At 42.0% G+C, this 24,196-nt stretch overlaps 2 protein-coding genes across 17 annotated transcripts in view; one reads left to right on the top strand and one right to left on the bottom strand.

The window, feature by feature from the left end:
* FANK1 (fibronectin type III and ankyrin repeat domains 1) overlaps nt 1-24,196 on the top strand; it is a 112,743-nt gene that overhangs the window by 86,254 nt on the left and 2,293 nt on the right. For 4 of the 15 annotated variants that reach the window (XM_023637188.2, XM_070275655.1, XM_070275676.1 and 1 more), the window contains exons 8-13: nt 1,293-1,436; nt 1,933-2,010; nt 2,096-2,140; nt 2,250-2,359; nt 3,773-3,855; nt 4,577-4,650. In XM_023637188.2, coding sequence (XP_023492956.2) covers nt 1,293-1,436; nt 1,933-2,010; nt 2,096-2,140; nt 2,250-2,359; nt 3,773-3,855; nt 4,577-4,638 — 522 coding nt within the window. In that variant the 3' untranslated portion in view covers nt 4,639-4,650. Of the gene's footprint in view, nt 1-1,292; nt 1,437-1,932; nt 2,011-2,095; nt 2,141-2,249; nt 2,360-3,772; nt 3,856-4,576; nt 4,651-5,085; nt 5,200-9,122; nt 9,274-24,196 lie in introns of those variants that run through there. The other 11 variants (XM_070275670.1, XM_023637206.2, XM_070275685.1 and 8 more) reach the window with 7 other exon arrangements.
* The window catches only part of ADAM12 (ADAM metallopeptidase domain 12), a 335,115-nt gene continuing 316,461 nt past the window's right edge, over nt 5,543-24,196 (bottom strand). For both annotated transcript variants that reach the window (XM_023637167.2, XM_070275598.1), the window contains 2 exons: nt 13,176-13,306; nt 5,543-10,438 (listed from right to left, as the gene is read on the bottom strand). In XM_023637167.2, coding sequence (XP_023492935.2) covers nt 10,378-10,438; nt 13,176-13,306 — 192 coding nt within the window. In that variant the 3' untranslated portion in view covers nt 5,543-10,377. The remainder of the gene's footprint in view (nt 10,439-13,175; nt 13,307-24,196) is intronic.

Raw genomic sequence — 24,196 nt, 5'->3', positions numbered from 1 at the left:
TGGAAGACTGGGAGCGATTTGGGGGGTGGGGCATTGCGGCCATGCTCTTCTCGAATTTAATTTTTATACCAAGAGTGACTGATTGACTTGCGGGAAACCATTTCTACATTTAATGAACCATGTGACCTCAGGAAAGGCATTTGACTTCTCTGAGATTTGGTTTAATCACTTGTAAACCAGGAATAAAAATACCTACCCCTGCTTAACCCTTAGGACCAAAGGAGAAAATGTGCGTGAAAGAGCATTGAAACTGTATAAAGCACCATGTAATAAAAGGTGATGATGTGTTATTATTTGAACATGGTGGAACTTGCTGCCCGAATATTCTTTGTTCTTTGCATGAGGAAAAACTGCAAATCCTAACAATGTTGCAGCAGATAATCTCATACATGCAAATTACCTGAAATATCTCAAGGACCTACTGGCAGTTCCTTGTTTGTTATTACATTCTGATGTTTTACTAAAGCTACAGACATCTTTGAGTAATTTCTGTAACACAATTAGATTTGTGTGTGTGTGTTTGTGTGTGTGACCGTCTGTGCACACGTGTGTATATTTACTGCAGTAACACTCTTCGTGGACTGATGAGGTCTTCATTGCAATTCGAGGTGGCAACATTTACATTTTCCTATTCTAAAATATATCTTTTAAAACAGTAAATTGAGAGATCTCCATTGTTGGGTTATTGGGTAATAACCATTTTATTCCTAGGCAGACTATGTTTTGGAGAAGGCATTAGGCTGGCTAACTTTTCAGATTGGAATTGGTGTAATAGATCTGGTTGCTTTGTATTTACCTATATGTCTCGTTTAAAATTAATACATATTGATAAGTAAAGAGTGTGTGTAATATTTACTGCCTTTTTCCAGAAAGGATTTGAAGCTGCTTACAAAGATATTTAAAAGTAAGCAAAATAAACTTTATTACAAAAATAGGTTAGGAAAGTTAGTTAAGAGAAAATAAGGTAGGGAGTTCACATGGAGCCAGGAGTAAGGTGATTCTGTTCAATTCATTTTTCTATCCCCCTTTTTTTTCCATTTAAACAAAATGTAGATGAAGATGCCAATGGGGAGTCCTGGGGCCTCTAAGCACCCCGTCAGGTGATCCTAGATTCTCACCGCATATAAATGTGAATTGAATTAGCACAGTCCACTCAACTCTTACCAAGTCTAGAAAGACTGCTATCTGAACCAGGGGAATTTGGGCCAGTAAACATTCCTCTGTAAGTTTCTGATGAATGCTTTCAAGGAAAAGGAACTGGACTAAGAGCAGCTCTTCCTTTGACATAACAGGTGGATGCTGTGGACACTGGCTCAGGGTGGACCCCACTCATGCGAGTCTCCGCAGTCTCAGGAAACCAGGGGGTTGCCTCTCTGCTAATTGACGCCGGAGCAGACGTGAATGTGAGAGATAAAGATGGAAAGACCCCTCTAATGGTAAACAGCCTGGCTTTATGTGTGGAATTAAGGTCAGGGCTGCTTCGATGCTTATGCAATTCTTGTGAGTTGAGCTGTGTATGAGCCCCGGGTTTCGGTTGCCTCAGATATTCCCTGTCGGCCTGTTAATAAAGGCATGGCAATGTCACTGTGATGCTTTTGTCGTCTTTTTACAACTAGTCCTTTAAGGATTACAGATCTGTTAAAACAAAGAATGTGCTACTTTCTGTCCTGGTCTGGCCTAGCAGTTCTCATGTCATTTTAATGTGCAGAAAGGCAGCTTCCATTTCCATTCTCTTTGCAGTTGTCATTGCTGTAGAGCGAGAGGATACAGGCCTGTCATGCAAAGCCCCAGTAGCTGGCTGGCTCTGCCTTCCTGAGGATGCTGCTGAAGGACTGACTGGACCTGTCTGTACTGGGCCCACCTTGCGCCTGCCTCTGCCCCCTGCGGGGAGGGGTGAGCTCACTCACACCCCTACTGATTTTTGTTTTTTAGGTGGCCGTGTTAAATAATCACGAAGAGTTAGTCCAGTTACTTCTTGACAAAGGGGCAGACGCAAGTGTAAAAAATGAGGTAAATAACTCCACCTTTATCTAAAGTTCTGCCCTGGAGAGAAAGAACATATATATGATACAATTTTGGTTGTTTTCTCTTTCAGTTTGGCAAAGGTGTCCTAGAAATGGCCAGAGTTTTTGACAGACAGGTCTGGATGTTCTTTCTACCTCTCAAGGCTGATTTTGTAGTAATTTTAAAATTAAAAAAAAAATACAACCAAAACCTTGGATCACATTCAGCTGTTTTTGTTTATCTAGAATGTGGTCTGCTTATTAGAAGAAAGGAAAAAAAAGCAAATGCCAAGGAAGTCGTCTCTCCGCACACCTGGGCACCACTCACCGCCAAGCCAAGTGAGACAAAGCAGAAGGTGACTGTTGAACCAGAGGGAGGAAACTCCGCATCTTGGAGGGTTATATATTTGATTATTTATGTAGTTGAAGATTCACGGTGACTTTTGTAATGTACAACTCGTCCCACTTGGAAATACATCTTTTTACCTAAGCACGTCGACTGTGGTGTCATCACTGGGCGTCTGCAGGATGGGGATGTTTTCTTGCACTTGTGCCTTTTGGAGTTAGACGTGAAACAAAATATTTATGTACTGGAGCTGCGCAAACATACATGGGTCTCCCACTTCCCGCTCCTGCCCCCCAAGCTGTCCTCTGAGCCACTCCAGACCCTTGTGGAAATTCTTTCCCTCATGTGTTTCCAATTATGTCCTCCCTCCCGACTTAAGGCCTTCCAGGCTGTGTTGTCAGGCTGGTGTGACGCTCCTCCTGAAAGCCCAGGAGGCCACGTGAAAAGTTTTCTCCTCAGCTGTTGGCCTCACATCAAAGCGCAACACACATATTTCAAGACTCCGATCCTGCTCTATTAGAGGTGTCTGCTGGAGGGTCAGTCTTTTCAGAACAGACCTGTCTGAGAATGTGTTTGCATGTACTTATGCCCTGACAATGAAAGACCCGGCCCGCTGGCATGTTGACGGCTTTGCCAAAGAGTAGGATATTAAATTTAGCCTTCGGAGCAGAAAGGTTTTTGATGCTGATCACGCAGTTTGGAGACAAGTAGGAATTAACCGCAGCTAGTCTGCTGGTTGGGAGCTTAGAAACAAACGTGGGGGCGGTTTAACTAGCAGACACACTCACAAATCAGCAAAGGGAGCGAGCAGACCACATGCATTTTCTCTCTCTGGAGACAAGCTGGTTAACTTGGCCCCATGAGAAGACCAGCTCCAAAGGTCTGCATGAAAGTGACATTTTCTCTGTAAAGAAACACCAATTAAAAGGTAATTAAAGCACCAGATCTTTGGGGGGAAGGGCATAGAGAAAAAGCACACAATCATTTTTATTGATGTTGACAATTCTCAGCTTCTTTCCATCGAGTTTATAGCATATCCACCTTAGGAACTGGATTTGTAGGTCATATATAGTCCTCTCATTAGATGTCTCTTTAGTGTTTTACCTTTTGTACAAATGCATATCCCTTTAAGTTTGCTAGATTAATCTTTTAAACTTCTCTAAAAATTAGAGCATAGTCACAACTTTCCAAAGCCCTTTTCTCCCCATGATCAGTGTTGACATTGCCCTCAATTTCATTTCGTGGTCTGTTGTAGACCATATTCACCAACCCCTGTGTGGGAAGAGGGCACATCCCTTCCTGTGGGCCTCAGGCTTGGCCAGAAAATGGGGCTGACTTTGGACAGTGAAATGTGAGTGGAAATGGCTTCTCCCCTCTGAGCAGAAGTTTTAAGAATTCCAATCTCTCTCTCTTCTGCCCCAAGACCGGCTGTGACTCACATGGCGGCTGTTCCATCAGTCCAGGTCCCCAAGAGGAACCAAAGCTCACCCAGATTGGATGTGATGTGTGAGTAAGAAATAATCCTTGCCGGTTGTAAGTCACTGAAGTTTAAGAGTGGTTTGAACGACTGCTTATAAGGTCCTATCATATATTTGTGAATTTGATTTTCTAGAAATGGCACGAGCAACTCTCAAGTCCTATAGTTTCCAGTCTTATTTTATTCAGATTTTTAAAAACCCAGGAACAGATATTGAATTTTATCAAATGTCTTTTTAGCATCTCTGGTAATCATGATATGGCATATTTCCCTACAATCTATCATTGTGGTGCCTTGGATTATTAGATTTTTATATATTGAACCATCCTTGTAATCCTGGGATAATCTCACTGGGTACAGTAGACTGCTTGACTCTATATACACATGTGCTATGTGTATCTGCTTTTTATCTTTTTTTCCTTAATGAGATTAGATGATGGTCTCTTGTTTTAATTTTCCCAAAGAAGCAACCCATGGTTTTATTCATTTTATTTTTTCCAATTAGTTTATACTTTTTATTTCTACAAATTCATTCCTTTCTACTTTTCCCTAGATTTATTTTTTTGTTCCTTTTGTAAATTTTTATGTTGGATATTAAATTCATTTTTATCATTTTTGTTTATTAATATATAAATTTATGGCTATGAATTTCCCATCAGCATTGTGTGTGTTGTATTCCCATAGAAGGTTTCCTAAACTTTTCTGATGAAAAGATTTAATTGGGGATACTTTCTAAACACAAATTTCTAGGCCCCATCTCAGACTCTCTGAATTGGAATCTCAAGGGAAAGGACACGAGCAATGGGTTTTAATCAACATCACAGGTGAGTTCTTGTAATTCAAGGTGTCTGAGAAACAGTCATAGAGTGTGCTGGTACAAATGGTTTCATTTGCTATTTGCTAGATAATTTGCAACTCATCTCTGACTCAAGAATCATTACATTTCTAGACCATGGAATTGTCTTTCTACTCGGTGCCTTATAATCTTGAGAACTTTTACCATTTAGAATTTGAGTTTTACTTTGTGGCTTAATATACAAAATTACATATGTATAATTTTTTTTTTCTGGAGGCACTTGGAAAGGAGGTATATTATGTTTGAAGTATCTCATCTGATATATCAATTTTATCTACATTATTAACTATGTTTGGGGTCTTCTATGTACTTATTTTTTTGCCTACTTTGTCATGGGTGGGTGGGGGTAAGAGTAAAGACCCCTTGTTACCATTTTGTTTATTTTTCTTTGTATTCTCTATAGTTCTTTATGAAGTTGGATGCTATTTTAAAAAAAATGTGTAAATAGATTTCCATTACACTCAGATTTTTATTCCAGGTAAGTCTGATGTAAACGTTTATACCCTTGCTTGCTTGCTTTTTGAATTTATATCTTCTGTACATAAAGTAAGCTAAAAAAATTGTTTCGATAGGTTATGCATTCACACTGTTCAAAAAAAGTCTCAGGTTTCTCTCCCCCGCCGCCACCCCAGTGTATGTGTGCAAAGGCATCTTCTTCCCTCTGGTCCCTGACTGGTCCGTATGAATTGCAGCATGCATCCCCTGACCCCCAAGCTCACTCACTGTTCCTCTTAGTTTCTTATGTACTGTTCCAAAATGTCCTTACGCATCTATAAGTGGATGAGGATATAGGTACAAAAATGGAGGGGGGATCCTCCTGTAGAAAGATGTAACATTCTCAGTAATGAATGAGACATGTCTTTATATTTACCTGTATACCATTTATTGGATATAATATTCTTAACAATGACTTTTTCTATGGAAATAGCAGGTTGTGTTATCTGGAGAACCCCAATATGAGAAATGTGTACAAATGTTAACAGACTGTAACATAAAAATGTATGTGAAAATAATTAGCAAACCAAAGCATTATAAATGGATGAAGCACTATGAAATTAATGTGCTGGTTTAGTAGCTGTAACTTTGTACTGTGCTGAATAGCCTGGAGCCTGGTTTTATGGAGTTACACTTAACAGTTGCCACACACATTCAGACAATGGGCTTTCCCTGCAACCTCCCAATTTGAGCTGGTAGAAGGCACAAGAGGACAGCTAGCTCTGCCACTACTTGTCCTGCTTTGGACTCTTGGAGGAATTTTTTGTCTTTCTAATTTGATGTATTTTTTTTTCTATTACCGCCCTACTTAAGTACCTGCTTATAGGCCATGAACATAGACGTCATTCCACTTCTTTGTAAAACTAAAATGATCACGTGGTATTCTTTTTTCTGGATTTAAAACACACTCAATTGAGGACTAGATTATTTTATGGAGGGAGAATCACAGGAAGAACCTAGGACATGCTTTTTGAAGCTGATGTGGGAAATGTGAGTGACAGAGCACGCGATCTGGAAGCGCCGAATGACACTGAGAATTCCTTTAATCGTGTTAAGTCTTCTGGCTGTCACTCTCCATTATTGAATATTATAATAATTTTATATGCAGAGTTTCTTCTCTTAGTTTTTTCTCATGAAACAGGCTCTGACGGGCTGGATTATAAGCTGCCACTCCTGCCCCAAGAGTAAAGAGGGGGGTTTCTTTACAGAAAGCGGGGAGGCAGTTCATACATGTGTAGGTAAATGGCTTCTGGAAGCATCCTCACTGCACAGAAACGGTTCTCAGCCAGGGGCTCACGAACCTTTCTTAGTGTGTTACTTGTATCACTATCAGAGTTTTCAAATAGGTTTAAAAGAAGTGGATGTCAATAGGAACTGCAGAGTGAGTCAAGAGAATTTTGCAATCATAGATAAACTGACTTTCGATGGCTAACTCCTTCTTCCAATTAGAATAAGTCTAGGTGGGGGCTCATTGGGGGCATGATATGTCTGTGGGAGGGACTCTGCTGGATTCACGGCCAGTGGGGTAGATGGTGGGGTTGCTCCGTACTGCAGCCCTGGAGAAGGTTGGACTTTGGGTGTCCAGAGGGTGGACTTGCAGGGGCAGCCACACGCTGCAGCAGTCACCGCTTTGGCTGATATGAAGTGGCCATGAACGCAGAGATTTGGCAGCGATTGGAGAGGCATCAGCCCTGGGTTTGGCCTGGAAAAGGGACTTGTGTCTGGGTGACCAGGAGAGGCAAACGGATGTATCTGTGTCCAGATGTGTTTATGGGCCTGCTCATGAGTCTAGGGGAGTAAGTGTGGCAGCCTAGGACTGGCCTCTGTGGTGCTGGGGAGGAGAAAGGATGGTAGCCGCAACATTCTCCACCAGCCAGCCATAGGGTGTGAAATCCACAGCCTGAGAGTCAACCTGGGGGTCACCACTGGCATTGGGAGATGTCTGGGCGGGTTGGTGTAATGTTCACCTGGGTCACTTGTGTTTGGCTGCAGTCATTTTGGTAGCAATGAGGGAAGATCTTCTGAGCAAGTCTGCCCTGGTCTTCCTCCGCCCAGAACTCCTAGGGGAGCCCTCCATAGCACAAGTTTTAAACGAAATAAGCCTCACAAGGAAAGACTGCAGAAGGGTCAAGTCGCAGGAGAAAGATCCAGCCCAGCTGCCCAGGCATTGCGCCCTTTCACTTGTCAGGGTCTCATTGGCTCAGAGTGCTTAGTAAACATCAGTTGGGAGATGGCAGGAAGATGCTCGGGCACTCTAGCTGGCCCAGCATCAGGCTCTCTTTAGCACCATGGGAGAGCACAGGCTCCCAAGAACAGTCTGACACAGATCTCAGCGTTTTTGCTGTTTTTCTTTTAGGGGATATATTGATGTATTGTATTGATTTGCCAGAGAACAATGGCCTTATGGTTTCAGCCTGAGAATTCCTAATAAAGTTAAGAAGGCATAAAAATGTCTCCTCTGAGACTAGTCAGGAGTATTTATTCTCATGTAGTTTAATTTGTTGCTTTTGTGGTTTCCGTGATGTCATCCCACATGTGTAAGCTGGAAGTGTAACCCCTGTGTACATATTTTGACAATGGAAAATGTTATGCATTGTTTCTCTTGGTTGCTACACATCTGATTCCATGTGTCAGGAAAACAAACTGTTACAAAAAATTTCATGAAATGGACTTTTAAATAGAATGCCTGGAACACTAGCCATATACTTCCCAGTAAAGTGGAATCAGATAACCTACAACGATAAGACAATGAAGGAAGAAAAGTGACTAGCCTCAGGGCCTACTTTGTGTCTGAGCACCTTGACTTGCTCAGTGAAGGCCTTATAAACTCAAATCAACTCTATTATTCATGCCTATAAAATTTAAAAACATATTAAAAATAGACTGCCATTGAAATATAAGTATTTATTTTTGTTTCCGTCATCTATGAGGATATAAAAAGGGGGAGGAATAACTCCCTCCCCCCAAAACCTGGCTATTGGTTCCTTTCCTAAGTTATATTATAATGGAAGTTATTGCTAAGTATGCTTCAGCTGCTAAATACTGCATCTTGGAAGTATTGTTCCTTTAATAATATCTGTGTATTATGAGGGGATATTAGGTTTAAATATGTTCTTATCCAGAAATAAATTGCATGGCTCTAAAAAAGCAATTAGTACTGTAGAGATAAGAATGTGTCATCAGCCACAGCCCCTAAGTGGCCATTGATGACATGGTGTAAGATCACAGCATTAACTTCCTTTAATATCAAACGATTCCTGGTTCTCTGAAATAGAAGCACAGGAATTGTAACTAAGGACAGACACACACAAAGTCAGTTCACATCCTCTCCCCACAATAGGAGAAGGGGCACAAATGCCAGATCTAAGGATTTGGGCAGCTATAAAGACAATACCCACATAATGCACCATAAAAATTCTGTAAACTTTTCAATAGTATATGTTTTGGCCTTAATACAATTATATAATATCAATTACAGTAATTCTGTATGTACTCATCAGCAGTAATATTTTATAACATGGCTTTACATTTTTAAGACATTAATAATTGTATAATAAACAGATGCATGCTATAAGAATTGGAATGTATTAGAGCTGGGTTCCCTTTTGTGTGTGTTTTGTGATATGGATTTACTTAGTTTATCCACAGTCGTGAATACTATGTTGCCTAGATACTGCGGGGAACATGGGGAGGGCTAAATGCAGTCTTGTTTTCTGGAAGGCAAACCAAGATGCTTGGGACGTTTTGTCTTTCTGCTTCAAGGCATAGAAAAATCATTGAAATAACCCCAGATGAAGTCTTTATCATAACACACTCAGAGTGAATTACGGAACTCTTGTCAATTGCCTCCTAATGTGAAAACTAGTCACATATGACCCCACGAAGACGAGAGGCATAATGGCATTTTACCTTGTCTGTTTTTTTTTGTAATTTTCATGCCGTTAGATACAGGCGTCTTCAAGATCTTGTGAAAACGGCTTCCCCATCAGACCTTTGAAGAGTAAAAGGTTGAAGGGGCTGCTGCCCAAGACTGCATTTTATGAATATTTAGGATCAGGAAATTGATTTCCTCATCACTTTCTGTGATGCTCAACAGGTAGGTTGCGAGTGTTTAAGAAATAGATTCACTTTATGCTAAAAACATCTTCTCACGGTTCCTGCAGCCAAGCTGGGAAAATAGGATGCCCCAAAGACAACTTACTAATAACTCATGGTTCTTTGTCCAGCATACACTAATAAGGAAAGCAGACATAGCCTACACCAACGAACACAGCATTCCATTTGGTTGTAGCTTTTGCAAGCCTAGGGATTCTGGCTAATTTTTAATAAGTTGAACCTTGCAATAAAAGGAGACTTTTATCAACAGAATTGATTCACTAGATCTGGTTACTGGTTCACATCTGAAAATAGTTATGGTCCCATGGAAAGCCTCATCTATCTGTCTGAACACAGGATCACTGTATTCCAGCAGAGAAGACATGGTGGTAATTTGCTTAGCCCCAAACGGCACGGGGAGGTGGAGGCGTGCAGGGCCTGGGCAGCAGCTTTCTTGCAGAAACACCACCTTTTCCCCACCTCAATAAAGCGCTGATGCCAGCACTCTGTAAAGGGCAGCCAGGAAAAGAAGTTCATGGTGTTTCCGTCAAGCAAACTTCTTTGCCTGCTCTCCAAATGTGCTCCTGGCTGGTGAGCCTCCAGGTCAGGAAGCCCCTGGCTCTGGCCTGAGATCAGGGGTTCCAGAAAATCACTCAGGGTTCTACCTGGGGTCTCCTGAGCTGTGTCCAGTACCATAACCAGAGCCATGAGTAGCCGGGGAGCTGCTCTCCAATAAAGCCTCAAGCCAAAAGTAAACATCCTGTCCAGAATCCCATAAAGCACGATATTTCAAGTTCACAACTATTAAAAGCACAAGAAGCCTTCCTTCCGTGGAAAACTCAGTGATGGTAAAAATGCCTACTACAGCGCACTGCACTGTAACAGGCATTCGGCATAAATTAATAATTTACAAGTACCTGAGCAAGTATACAGAGCACCATAGCACAGCACAGCACCGACGGCAGTAGCTCAAAGTTCTTAAAATAATGGTGTTTTAAACGTTAAAAAAAATTCTAAAAGTTGGTACAAAAACTAACTCCAAGTGGAGTTGAAAGATAGTGCAAACTTCTGTCTTCACTGTTGAAAAAAGGTGTTGGCTTGCGTCTCACTTGATATAGGCGGTGTGGGTGGGTCTGGGCACTTGATGTGGATGTTTCGGAGCAGGTCTGCATCAAGAGCAATCGAGAGAGAGGGAAAAACAAGATTGTAGTTAGAGACCCTGGAAGCGATTTCTGCAGATACAGACCTCGAGGTTGGAGCTGTCTTGCCCCGCACTCTGACGTGCTTCCAGACTCAGATTCCACCATGTTGTGTCCCCATTCCCCCGCTCTACCCCACCCCCCCGGCCCCATACTGGGTGCTGGACTCTGCTCTTGCTTTTGGCAGGGGTTGTAGATCCCATAAGGGACCTTGCTCAGGGCGACAGGATTTCCAGCAGTTTGATGACCACTAAAGGAACCCTTTCCAAAGCCGCAGCTCCCATCCACAGGTTGACTCTAGAACAGCGCCATTCAAGAGAAAAATGATGCGAGCCACAGATGTGAGCCACAGATGTAACTTTGTATTTTCTGGTAGCCACATGAAATAAGTAAAAAAATAGGTGAAATTTTGGTAATAAATTTCATTTAACCCAATATATCCAGAGTAGTATTTCCATATGTAATCAACATAAAAATTATTAATGAAATAGTTGACATTTTGCAGGTCCTAAGTCTTCAAAATCCAGTGTGCATTTGCACTTACAGCATATCTCACTTTTTTTTTTTTTTAAGATTGGCAACAGTTGTTAGCTCAGGTGCTAATCTTTCTTTTTTCCCCCCTTCTTCTTCTCCCCAAAGCCCCCCAGTACATAGTTGTATACTATAGTTGTGAGTGCCTCTGGTTGTGGCATGTGGGACGCCGCCTCACCATGGGCTGATGAGCGGTGCCATGTCCATGCCCAGGATCCAAACCAGAAAAACCCTGGGCTGGTGAAGCTGAGTGCGCGAACTTAACCACTCGGCCATGGGGCCGGCCTCCAGCATATCTCACTTTTTGCCAGCCACAGTGTGCTGTGGCTACTGTATTAGCACAGTTCCAGGGAGCAAAGCCAGGCATTTGGGAGCCCTCAAAAATGAATGTGCAGAGCATTCTTCCCCTTCCAGGACAAGAACAAAACCGGCTTGCACTGGTGTCAGCAACTGGCAGAGGGCAGACCACTGCTTGAGGGCATTTAAAAAGGGGGCCTTCCCTTCTTCATGTCCATGTCAAATGGTGCTTTTTCTTTTGAACAAGAAAAGTAACTTCAAGATCAGCAGACAAACCACAATGAAATAATTAGGATGCTCTGCAATTTGTCTGCATCTCTGCATCAGGAATTAAACCACTGTCCTGACCTTTTGACTGGCTTTATCTCTGAGATTTATTAGGCAGCTATCCTTTCACAGGCCAAACATTTTTCCCAAAAGCTGTAATGAAATTACTAATGTGTGCCTTCCCCTTCAGAGATGCTGAATTACTGAACCCAGGGCCTGGCCAACACACACTATCTTTGGTTCTTTTGAGCTCATAAAGCAAGCTTCCTGCCAGGGGGGCATGCGTGTTTGCAAGGGTGTTTTGGCTGAGGGTTTAACCCATCTGTGTGCTGGGAAATGTTTAACCACCCACTGTGGGGGAGGAGGAGGGCCTGATCCATAGCATGTGCCTATTCCATGGTGTAAATGCTCAGGCTGCCGACATGATGGGACCGAATATGGAAGAGACGCACAGCAGCCACCATATGATAATGTTCCCACCACACAGAAATAAGAGATGTAACCTCGGGAGTGTAGATAGTAGTAAAACGTAGTTTAAAAGAATGGAAGTTGAGGAATTTTGAACATCTATTACATTTGTTTTTAATATAATTTATATCATTGTAATTTATATAATTTAATAGTGGCTAGGTTTAACACCGAGCTTGCAAAAATTCCTGGAAATTTAATAGCTCTCAAAAACCAGCGTGGGCTGGCTCCAGCACACCACCGGGTTAACCTCCCTGCATAAGTTCGGATGTAGGACTCGGCCTGCCTTGTCCTCTGTGGGACAGCGTAAGAGAGGACCACATCTGGAGAAACATGTTTAAAGGTGATGCCTCTTGTCAGTTGGGTAAAGAAGCTCCCAGTTACCAGGTCTTCACCTCCTGGCAGCTTCTTCAGTCTAACTCCTTATGTTGCTCTTGCTTCATCTCTGGTCCTCCGATGCCACCTCCTTTCTTGGTACCCCAGGGATTGGGCAGAGCCTATGAAGGACTAAGTGAGGTTATTTTTGAGGTATGTGTCTAGCCTTCATAAAATCGCACCACTTGGGGGCTGGCCCCGTGGCCGAGTGGTTAGGTTCGCGCTCTCCGCTGCAGGCGGCCCAGTGTTTCGTTGGTTCGAATCCTGGGCGCGGACATGGCACTGCTCATCAAACCACGCTGAGGCGGCATCCCACATGCCACAACTAGAAGGACCCACAACGAAGAATATGCAACTATGTACCAGGGGGTTTTGGGGAGAAAAAGGAAAAAAAAAAAAAATCTTTAAAAAAAAAAAAAATCGCACCACTTGGTATGTTTTCTTCATCCCTTTGGGCGAGAGGGCCTGACCCGTATCCACAGCCAGCGCTTTCTGAGGTACCTGGTCCAGTTCCACTTGACGTGCTCTCTTCCCTACACTGAGGCCATTGCTAAGAGCCACATGGCGATGCCTGTGATTATAAACCCATGTCTGCCGCCTGGTTATTGTTCTACCTGCCCTTGGATCTATTTTATATTGTTCCCGGGGTGGGGAGTGCAGGAAGCATGGGCTAGACCACACCCTACTCCTCCCACGTCCTGAAATGGTTTGAAAAGCATGGCTCCGCACAGTTCGGGGGAGATGGACATGGCTGTGTCACACCAACCTGAGGGGCGCCAGGCGGACCCCGGATTCCTGCTGTCCCAGGGTCCTGGCTGAGACATTGGTGAGCCGGGTCGTCTTGTTCAAAGGATCTGCAGGCAGAGGCTTCTGAGGAGGGTTTGGCTTACGGGTACCCTACAATAAACCACAAGATTATTCATGATCACTCATCTCTGAGAAATGTGACAAGGCATTGACCTCAGGAGCCATCAGAGTCCCCTGAAAAGCGGGATGTGGAGAATGCTAAGTTGCTGTGTGGCACAAGTTTCATTTCCCTAGCAAACTTTCTGAATACAATCTTCTACCCGGACAAGTGGCGGTGATTGTGGGGGGTTGACCTTTGTTAATCTTCTTGACAGTTTATTTATTTATTTATTTATTTGCTGAGGAAGATTAGCCCTGAGATCACATCTGTGCCAGTCTTCCTCCACTTTATATGTGGGATACTGCCACAGCATGGCTGACAAGTGGTGTAGGTCCATGCCCGGGATCTGAACCTGCGAACCCAGTCCACTGAAGCAGAGCATACTGAACTTAACCACTATACCACAGGGCTGGCCCCTTCTCTAACTTTTAAGAGATTTATCCATAGCATCATATAGTTACAAACACTCAAATGCAGGCCTTCAGATGCCATGCTGTTCACAGGCATCAGGAGTATGGTTGATGCTGCTGTTTCTGGGCCAATGCTACCTAGCGGATGTAAACTTTCCTGTGTCTTTAGGCTTCTTTTCAATTTGTAAAGGCCTAAAATGAGAGATTGGTGGAAATCTTTTCAATCATCACATTCATTTCTTCAAATTTCCCAGAATCATATAACAGGACTCATTCAACCCTGGATGAATTAGCTAACAAGGCCGATCATCCTTCATCACTGCAGGGTCAGTATACCAAAGGCTCATCCAGAATGCTCGATGAAAGGCACTAAAGTTCTTCTACCAAAATGCTTTCTAATAGTTAGTTCAAAGAATCACAAACTCACCTGGGAAATGATGCCCAGAAGGAGAACCCAAGACACAGTGGTTTGAGAGACAGGTATAGCTCTGTAGGAAGCTAATGGAGCAGGAGCTGTGTTGACCAGAGACCAGCGAGGGAGTCAGTGATAGAAGAGCATGAAGGGCAAGCATGAACCTGGGATAATACCCAGAGGACAACTCCCAAGACCATTTCTCTGGGTTTTATCCAAAGACCAATGCTTTGGAAATTACGCAAAGTCACCTGAGCTCTCTGAACCTCAATTTCTCCCTCTTTAAAATGGGAGAAAACAGGACCTATCTCATAGCTTGTTATGCGAACTAAATAAAATGCAAAGGAAGCTCCCAGAACATAGATAATAATTATTAAAAACTCAGCATTCCCTCATGCCACAAATTTTAAAATGCTTAATGGAAATATGAGAAAAACAACAGGAACAGTATAACAGTAAAACCACAAGTCAGTTGTTTTCCTGGACCCCTCCCTTGGCTACCCGTGAGATGGAGGTGGGGCAGGTTCCCTGGAGCTGGGTTGGGAAGTAAGTGTTGACAGCCCTCTCCTCTTGGGCCCAGGGTGAATAAAGATGCCAAGACACCTCCTCCTCTTGTCCTCTGAGCCTAGAAGCACTCACGAATGCATGGAAAGTCTGCAGGAAATGGTGCTAGAACCTCAAGGGAGACAGGACATCCTAAGAAGCAAATGACCTAATTCATTGTCATAGACGCAGTGTTCCATGCATCCAGGAACACTCAGGATGATTTTAAAACACTTGAGTTGAACTTCTCACACTACTTACCCCACGAAAATTACACTTCCTCAGCAATCGGGGCTCAGTTGAAAGAATGCAGCAACATAATCACCATCTAACATATCTTTGTAAAGCAAAGGAAGCTACCCGAGAAGTCTGTAAACCACAGCTGTATGGAAAACATGCCAAGTTGGAACGATGGGCAAATTGGAATAGGAAAGAGCCACTGAACAGGGACAGGCTTAAAAGTGACATTCTATATCAGTTCTCACTTAAGGAAACATTGACCGGCTGTAAAATATAAAATAGAACAATTTCCTTAACTAGGATTAAAGGCCATCGAATGTGCCTGAGTGTGAGCCCTGAAGTCAGGCCGTTTGCGTAACTCAACCAGGCCCCGCTCTTGCCAGCCCTGCGAGTTTGCGCTTGTTATTTGACTGCTTTATGTTGTAGAGAGGAGATGATAATAGTGCCTTCTTCATGGGGTTGATGTGAGGATTGAGATATTACTTGTAAATCTCTTTACCTAAGTTAACCACTGTGAGCACAGAGCCTGGCTCCCAGTGTCCACTGAGTCAGTGTTAGCTGCCACTGCTCTACTGCGGCTACTATTGATGGAGTGAGTGTACCATTTAAAAGTACCGTAACCCTACCAACAAATTTTGGGTAATAAACTATGGCAATAAATCAAGCTGCATGTCCTATAAGGTGGTGGAAAACTATGAGCAAGATATTAATGTGTAATGTAAAAATGAATGCATGGGCCTGTAAAATTGAAAGGCTTTGAAGATTAAATAATTCATCACTAAATGATACTAGTTTTGCTGCTAAGTATGAATAAGTAGCTAGTCTTGACAATAAAGATAACGTCAGGTTTTTATTGCAATGCTGGAGAAAAAGAGGTATATGTTACAATGAATCACAATATATTTGGATTTATCACGGAAACTTAGGAGATAATTAGGTTGGCCATTTATTCTGGTTTGCCTGGGACATTCCCAATTGATGTTTACAGCCCTGTTTAATTATTAATCCCACTCTCTTAGATGTGTCCTGGTTTCCAGGATAAATTATATGGTCACCATAGTGATAAAAGCCCAAACAGTCGAGATGTTGATTGAAAGTTCTGACTTCAAACCCAGGGATCAGCAAAGGTATCATTCTGCTTCCTCCTGCCATGCCAGGAGATGGTTTGATGGAAACATGAAACAGGTCACACAGATGCTGCCAGGATAAGGTGCCAGCTTCCCACCAGGCCTAACTGGGACAAAATAGCCCAGTGGCACATGGAGTTGGTGACACATGGTGCATCCACACTTCTCAGATGTCAGGCGTACGGAGATAGGGAAACTTCTGGGAAGCTGCACCTGCTCTGACCCTGGAGGAAGGGGTGGGATTTCCACACTCCTTCTTAGGCATTGCTTCTCATGCTGCCTTTGCAAAACCTGAACCTGGGCTTGCCCAGAGAAGTCCAGTCTGGTCCAGCCTGGCCACAAAGAGTCACCTGAAGGGACCTGAGAAATGACTCCAAGCCACATTGTTCACACCCAATAAATATTCCTTTAGACATATTTTCATTTTAAACAAGAAAATAAGGAATTCAGAACCCCATTTCTCTCCCTTTTCAACTTCTAGATATTGGAGAAAAATTGAGATATGCTATTAGTCAGGGTTGTCCCATTTCTCCATTTTCTGCTCATGTTCTAGCAATAGCTACATATTTCAAATTTTTTGAGGGTTGGGAACAAAGTTTTCAATCCAAATATAGCCTTTGCCTTAACCATCATCACAAAGAATTCTCAACTGTTATCTACTTGTGCATGATAAGCCAGAGTAAATGCATCCTGCTTATCCAGGGAGATCTCTGCAGAAACACCAGATATTATCACAGGAAAATGCCAGAGATGCCACAGAACTCCCGACAAGCTCACACAGTGCCAGGGGCAGCATAAACAGCACTCACTATCCATCCTTGGCCTGTCTCAGGCCCTGTGAGGAATATACACTTAGAGATAACACCAAGGACAACTGGTTCTCAGGGAAAGGCCTCAATTTCTTTTTATTCTTTATTCAGAAAAAACAGGAGTCTTAAAAATCTGCTCTTGCAAAAGAACATTCCTACGCCTATCCGTAAGATGACCCTGGCCCCTTATTTCTGAAACTACCTGAAAACAGTAAAGAAACTGTACAAAAATGAGCAAAACTCCATCTTTGAGGAAAACCTATAACCCCAAACGAATTTGTACGAAAGGGACCCAAAGTGTCCAGCAGGCTAGGGTAAGGAAAGACTATGAGGAAGGATGCCTGCCGTGGCCAACCTGGCAGAGGACAGAGGGGAAAACCAGTCACCCTTGCCTGGGGCAGGAGTGGGGAGTGAGCAGATACCATGATGTGTCAGGCTGAAAGAGAAGCAGCGCAGACGGGCCCAGCCCTCTGTGCGAGCCTGGGGCAGGGTCTGTGCTGAGAGCAGGGAAGGCCAGTTCACCGACATCACTCAAAGCCCTCTGTGCCATGGTCCCCCGAGAGGCGAGTGGACCGCGGGGAGCTGGTCCTGTGCACTGGCCTTGCTTTTCTCTTGACTGTCCAGCTCCTGGTTTTCCAGCAAGATCTCTTCCTCTTTAAAGGGGAGTTTAGACACACTAAACAAAAAAAGAAAGAGGAAGGAAGGGACCCTCATAAACAAAAGGCTCACTAAGAGCCTACCCTGCAAAATGTATACATGAGGAAACTAAAAGGGAGCTGGCGAAACTCAAGAGAAAAGGGGAAGAAAAAACACGACGATGAAAACCAAGGACCAGGACGGTGCTCCACACAGGGCTGTGGGCTCCTGCCTGACAGAGACGAGGACCAGTTCAAGGGGTCAGGCAGTAAGTGACCGGAAAGACCACAGACAAAAGGGATACAACGTACACCTAAACGGCGTCACGGAGCAAACTGAAAAGATAGAAAAAATACCCAGATTTAATTTGTAACAACTTTTCCGAAATAGGGTCAAATCCGTGGATTAAAGGGCACGCCGTTTCCCTGGGGAGAAGGAACATCAGATGGAGACTCTTCAGTGTTAGGGAATAACCTATGAAAGCTACTGGACTTCAAGAGTACAGAATCAGGTCACTCTCAAGGAACAAAGGAAGAGGCCAGCTTCTGAGTTGTCCAGAGCAGAGAGAGGAAGCACACGTAGAGGAGTTTCAGGGAAAGAAAGTGTGATTCGTTGATTTTATACCCACACTGCAGTCGAAAAATTAAAGCAACAGCTAAATGTCTTTGAACACGCAAACATTCAGGGAATATACTTTTCAAGAGCTCTTCTGGAAGGAATTACAATGGAGTGGACTTCAGCCAGCCAGGAGAAGAATGGATTGGTGACAAAACGATCATCAATGAGCATCGAATCCTTTCAATGTTAACAAAATTAAGGTTAACAAAATTGTGGGAATTATGGCTATAGAACAGAATGTAACTGTTATAAACCGTAATAATATAGACACTATAGAACTAACCAAAGGTGGGAGGTGGGTCTTCCATTTCTAGTAATATGGCACGCTGGGTTTTTTTTGACCTACCCTCTCTTTAAACCCCTAAAATTATTGGATAAAATATATTTAAATTTTTTTCTAAAATCAGTGAGCTACAAGATAGTGAGATGTTATCAAGCCAACAGTGAAGTGAAGGGAGAAGCCTGGAGAGTTAAGTAGGAGACTGAAGCAGCAGCCATTTGCCAAATTAGGGAAACCTGGGTTTTGACTGTGACACTTTCACCTCGAGGGATACAGGAGTCAAAGGTCAACACCAGCCCAGGTTTAATAGGGGAGCATTCTCTTCCTGACCTCTCCCCAGTAAAGCTGGGCTCTGGAAAGGACTATACCTCAGGTAAGAATGTTCTAGAAGTAAATGTATGCTACTCCCTAACCCTAGGAGACTACATGGAGAGTTCCAGTGGTGCTGGGCAGACCAAGGTGGAAAATAAACCTGTAACCACAAATTGCCCTTGAGGACCTGAAGCTGCAATCACATCAGCTGGGTGGCTCAATAAGTCCCAAGCCATGTACAGGGTCTAAAGCTGGTCCTGCTCCCGGGCACCTGGTAGAGGCAAAGTACATCCTCTCTGGAGGCACACACCTTCATCCTACACGCCAAAGAGCTCCCAGATAGTTTTCCAAGAAAATGAGCAGCTCACAGCAAAAGAATAACCAAGCTCACAAAGAAGCAAGGAATCGCCAGTGAGACACAATGGAAACCTCAGCAGCAACATACCCAACAACTTTAGATTTCGGATTTTTGGAACAATTTTCTTACCATGCTTAAAGAAATAAAAGACAAGTTAGCATATTTGAAGAGCAGCCAAAGAGAACTTACAGAAAGAAAAAAATAAATGTAAAATATAGTTAAGTATGAGTACACATTGTGTGATGCTTAAGTATAGTTTGATACCATTTATGTAAACTTAAAAACAGAATGCTATATATTGTTCATGGGTACATATTTATGTAAAAATATTTGAAAGTTTCTATAAAAAGTAAACTAAACTTATGATAGTGCTTGTATCTGTAGGGGGGGCTGAGCTAGTCATAGTGACTTTGTTTTGTTGTTTCTTATTTTTTTAAAAAGAATGTGTGAATATTATATATCTGAAATCTAAATAGGTGTATACAGAGAAAAACATAGAGAACAATGGTAGTATAAATGTGGGTGAATTTTAGATTATTTTTACTTTTCTATATTTTAAGTATTTTAAAAGTAACAAAAAATAAAAATAAAAAGATTTTCAATATTTGGGCCAAAAGAGAAAACACAAACTATTTTTAAAATATAAATATTAAAAACACTACAAGTGAGAGCCAGTGAGCATGGGTAACGCAGTGTTTAGAGGGAAATTCCTAGACTTACTGCTTATATTAATATAGCATAAATAAAGTTTGAATAAAAATGAAGTAAGGATCTAAGAAATTAGAAAAACAAAATAAACCTAAGGAAAAAGGAAAAGGGGAAATGGTAAGATAGTAGCAGAAAATAATAAATTAGAAAAATAGAAAAATTAGTAACTATCATTTAGCAATGACTTATTACACACAGACATTCTCATAAAGTCAGATATTTTCATTTAACTATCACTGAGTCCAACGAGCAAGTATCATCTCACATTTGTGGAGAGGCGAGGAAAGTAACTCTGTGAACGGTAGAAAAAGGCAAGTCATATGAAACCTCAAGTTGGTTATTTGGGGGTGGGCTGGAGTCAAGAAGGAACCAGATAAATCTAATAAAGAAAACACAGGCCGGTAATGGACAAATAAGGACACAAATACAATAAACGGTTTTGAGGATTACCTAAGTGATCATCTAGAAAATAAAGTTGGATTCCTACTTCATTTTATACACTAAAATAAATAGCAGATGGATCAAATATTTAAATATGAGAAAAGATCATGAAAGTGTAAGAAATGGGAAAATATGTGTGTAATCTTTGAGTAAGCGGGCCTTTCTAAACATGACGATCAAAAATGGCAAAGGACATGAAAAGGCAGTTTATGAAAAAGGAAAAAACAAATGATCTTAAATCTGTGAAAAGATGCTCCACCTCATTTATAGGAAGAAAACTGTAGATACCATTTTCTTTTCACCTATTATATTGGCAAAGAGAAGAAAATTTCTGAACATTGTGTTGGTGAAGGCTTGGGGAATACAAATCAGGACAACTCCTTTACAGGAGGTTCTGCCTAATCTATCAAATGTCTAAATATTTATGGTCTTTGAACAGCAATTGTGCTCCCAGGAAGTTACCATACTGACATCCTCACACATGGGCCCAAGGTACCTGGGCAAGAATATGCCTGTTTGAAGGAGCAAAGGATTGGAAATAACCCATATGGCCATCAGGAAGGCACAGGTTAAATAATTTACGGTATGGCTCTACAATAAAAGACTTTGCAGCCAGAGAAAAGATTGGGGTGGATCTGCATATAACTGATATGGAATAGCCAAAGTGGGAAAAGGTCCACAGTGTGCTGTCATTTGAATTCCAAATAAGGATCTAAGATGAAACAAGAGTGACAGCAAGCTGACAGTTGCTGGAGATGGGTGATGGGCAGATGAAGTTTCATTGTACTTTTCTCTCCAATTTTGAGCATTCGAAAATTTCCAGACTTTCCATAATCTCTCAGTCTGCAGAGAGAGACAGGTGGAATGGAGACTTTTCACTATATTCCAAATTGTATTTTACAAAAAAAGCCTAATAACAATGATTGCTTCTGGGAAGGGAGCCTGGTGACAGAGGTGGGAGGGAGACTGTTTTCTGAATAACCCTTTATATAACTGTTGGAATTTTAAATTATAGGCATACATTACCTATTACTAGATAGAAAGGGAAAATATCAGGCATCCATTTTTTCACGTACAACTTGTGTGTTTACAGTAATAGAAATGAATAGAACGCAAACACCCCTTTGAACCCTGTAATCACTTGAATGACTTCCCTCTGAAGTTCTCTCTCTAGGGAGATATGGAAGCTGCCACATGGAACAGACACTTTTAAAGCCGTCAGATGGGTTTGTCACATGAATAATTAGTGTATGATAGGAAACCAAAGATATTTAAGTTAAAGTTTCTAGAAGTACTGGGCAGGTGGCACAGAGAGGTTAGCAGGAGTCCACGATCTTGGTAGCAACATTTTAGATTTACAGGAGGAAGTACCTCCAATTTTTATTAACCCATGACTCATTGAGTGTGATGGCCCATAAGGGAATAACGGATACTGTGACAAGGCGTATTTTTTACTGTTTAAAATTCACATCAATTCAGCTTGTTTCCTACATGTCTACTGTGCTCAAGGAACTGGACTTAGTGTGCCTGGAGATGAATAACCCAGTCTGTGCCTTCTGGCATGAGGTAGAACAGGTATCAAGGTAACCCCAGGCCAAGGCAGGAGGTGAGCGAGGAGACTCGTGGGAGCAGGGCTCCTGGCGAACATCTGGGCAAAAAGGTGAAATCTGGAAAGCAGAGAGCAGGCACGCAAGGATGCCTTCCAGCACTTTTCCTCAGTTATTAGCTTTTGGTTTACCTGCAGTAATGAAGGCTTTTATAAAGATCAGTTTTCTCGTATTTCATCTCACTTCCTTGGGAGAACATCTTGACAAATGGATTTCCTTTTCTCATTACATATTGGCATTTCTGATGAGCAGGGACCTAAATCATCAGATTTCCAGACTCTGTGAGTGCTGGGTCAAATATCAGACACCCACGTGGGTGTACAGTCCTCATTCGTTCAAATGCTGAATTCATTCCGTTGAAGACAACTTTGAAAGTTGTGGCTTAACCTCAGAGCGAACCGGCCGTCACCTGATTGTTCTGAAAGCATGGTCTACATTACTTGTTTTGCTCACATTTCTATCTTGACAAAGGATTTAAGGATGAGTAGCTGTTGCTGACCAACAGCAGCCTGTGTAAAGTGTTCATCACTCTTTATGGGGGTTGGGGAGGGAGGGGGCTTGGACCTCCTTGAAATAGACCCCCCCCTCCCTCTGCGGCTACTTAAGCAAATTTGATTTTTCTACAGTCTTGTCTCAGTCAGAAGAGACTGTACAAGTTTGGCCAGTCTTGTTTTACAAAATATGGTGCGTTGTATGTTCTATAGACACAGATAAGGTGTTGATTAGGAGAAATGTCCTGTCTGTCAGAAACATGGAACTGAATCTCCACCTCTACAGAAAATGCATACAGCCTTCCTCATTTAAGATGCTACAGATATTTGAAATGCAGTTCAACTATTGCTATGGTTCTGAGCAAGGGCTGGTTCCAAGAAAGACCAATTAAGACAAGAATGACTGGAGCAAGATAGTGTTACAAGCAAAAGAAAAGAGAAATGCAAGACTCTCTTGTGACAGACTGAGGCTCTGCATGATGCCAGAAGGTTCCGTCTCCTTCCCCTTCTCACCTTGTATCTCTGTGGCAAATGCAGGGAAAAGGAATAAAGATTGCTGAGGCAGTGAGTGCCTAGTCTAAAATATGCTAACCATAACCGTCTTCATTGCAGTTTCTTCTTCCCATCCATCCACCCATACACCCATCCAGCCACCCATCTGTATGTGCATCCATTTAAAGATTGCAGGTAGAGAACGAGGGTTTGAGCCCCGGCTCTCCACCTCTGGGGGCCTTACTAGACAAGCTATTTGGCCTCATTGTACCTTGTTTTCCTCTCTGTAGAATGGGGCTAATGGCAGTATCTGCCTCCCAGGCTCCTTGAGAGGGTTAGAAATGCCTCTACAGTGCTTAACTCAGTAGTGCCATCCACATAATTGGTGCTCAGTAAATGACTGCTATTTTATAACAATTCAAAAAAGAACTAGGAGCTACTTATACCAAAAAATTAGTAACACACTCAAACACAGAAATTCATTTATACACTACTTGGTTATAGGAATAAAAATAGAAATTAATCCTGACATTGCTGTTTTGCTGGAATTTGTGCAGTGCAGACAAGTAGTGACAGAAACAGGGGTGGCAAATATTCTCCTGGGCCTATCAGTTGTTTCAGGAAAGGACTTTGATTCAGCAAGAATCAATCTAAGAGACGGATCAGTTGTCCTTTTTTGCTTCCTATTATCTTACTATCTTACTAAGAAAGCTAATCTGGCTGGAAAAACAATCTTAGCCAGTTTGTTCATTATATTTCACTGATAAGACTGCACGGAGGAAAACCATTTCCTAACATTTTCCAGGAAACTAAGGGCTTAGAAAAATAAAAACAACCCCAAACCAAATATGACCACAGATCAGCATGTATAGTTCAAATGCCATTTTATGGGGCAAACCTTAAAAAAATAGATGAATGCTAAGTGAGTGACACTGTCATAAGGTTTTTACTTTTTAGAAGAATATCCCATCTATGAAGTACATCTATGATATACTCCCTTAGAATCATGACACATTTCAGTTCCACAGCAGAAAATTATGCTTTGATCTGCTATTTCTTACCACAGTCTTCTCTAGACATAATTTTCTGTGAGCAATCTATTTCTTAAGTGTGACATTGAACATAATTTAAACTTTAAATGAATTAATTAAGCCAATTAATCAAAATAAACTGTGTAAAGGATTTCAGTTGGATATGTCCTAGAAATCTAATGAAACTCTCTAGAGAGTTTGTCCTTTTTCTCATCCAGGAATAAAGTTATGCACACTGGTATTCAGCAGTTAAGAATATCACCTGAGTGTCCTCATATTTTCTAGTCTTTGAGTCACACTTATTTTCACATTCAAATTTAGTAACTCGAGACCCCCTCTTGTGTGACGGTAGGATAGTCCGTCTT

The sequence above is a fragment of the Equus caballus genome, chromosome 1 (genome assembly GCF_041296265.1).
Source record: "Equus caballus isolate H_3958 breed thoroughbred chromosome 1, TB-T2T, whole genome shotgun sequence".
NCBI lineage: Eukaryota > Metazoa > Chordata > Mammalia > Perissodactyla > Equidae > Equus > Equus caballus.
Note: the sequence above shows the minus strand (reverse complement) of the source record. Positions and strands in the feature narration are given on the sequence as shown.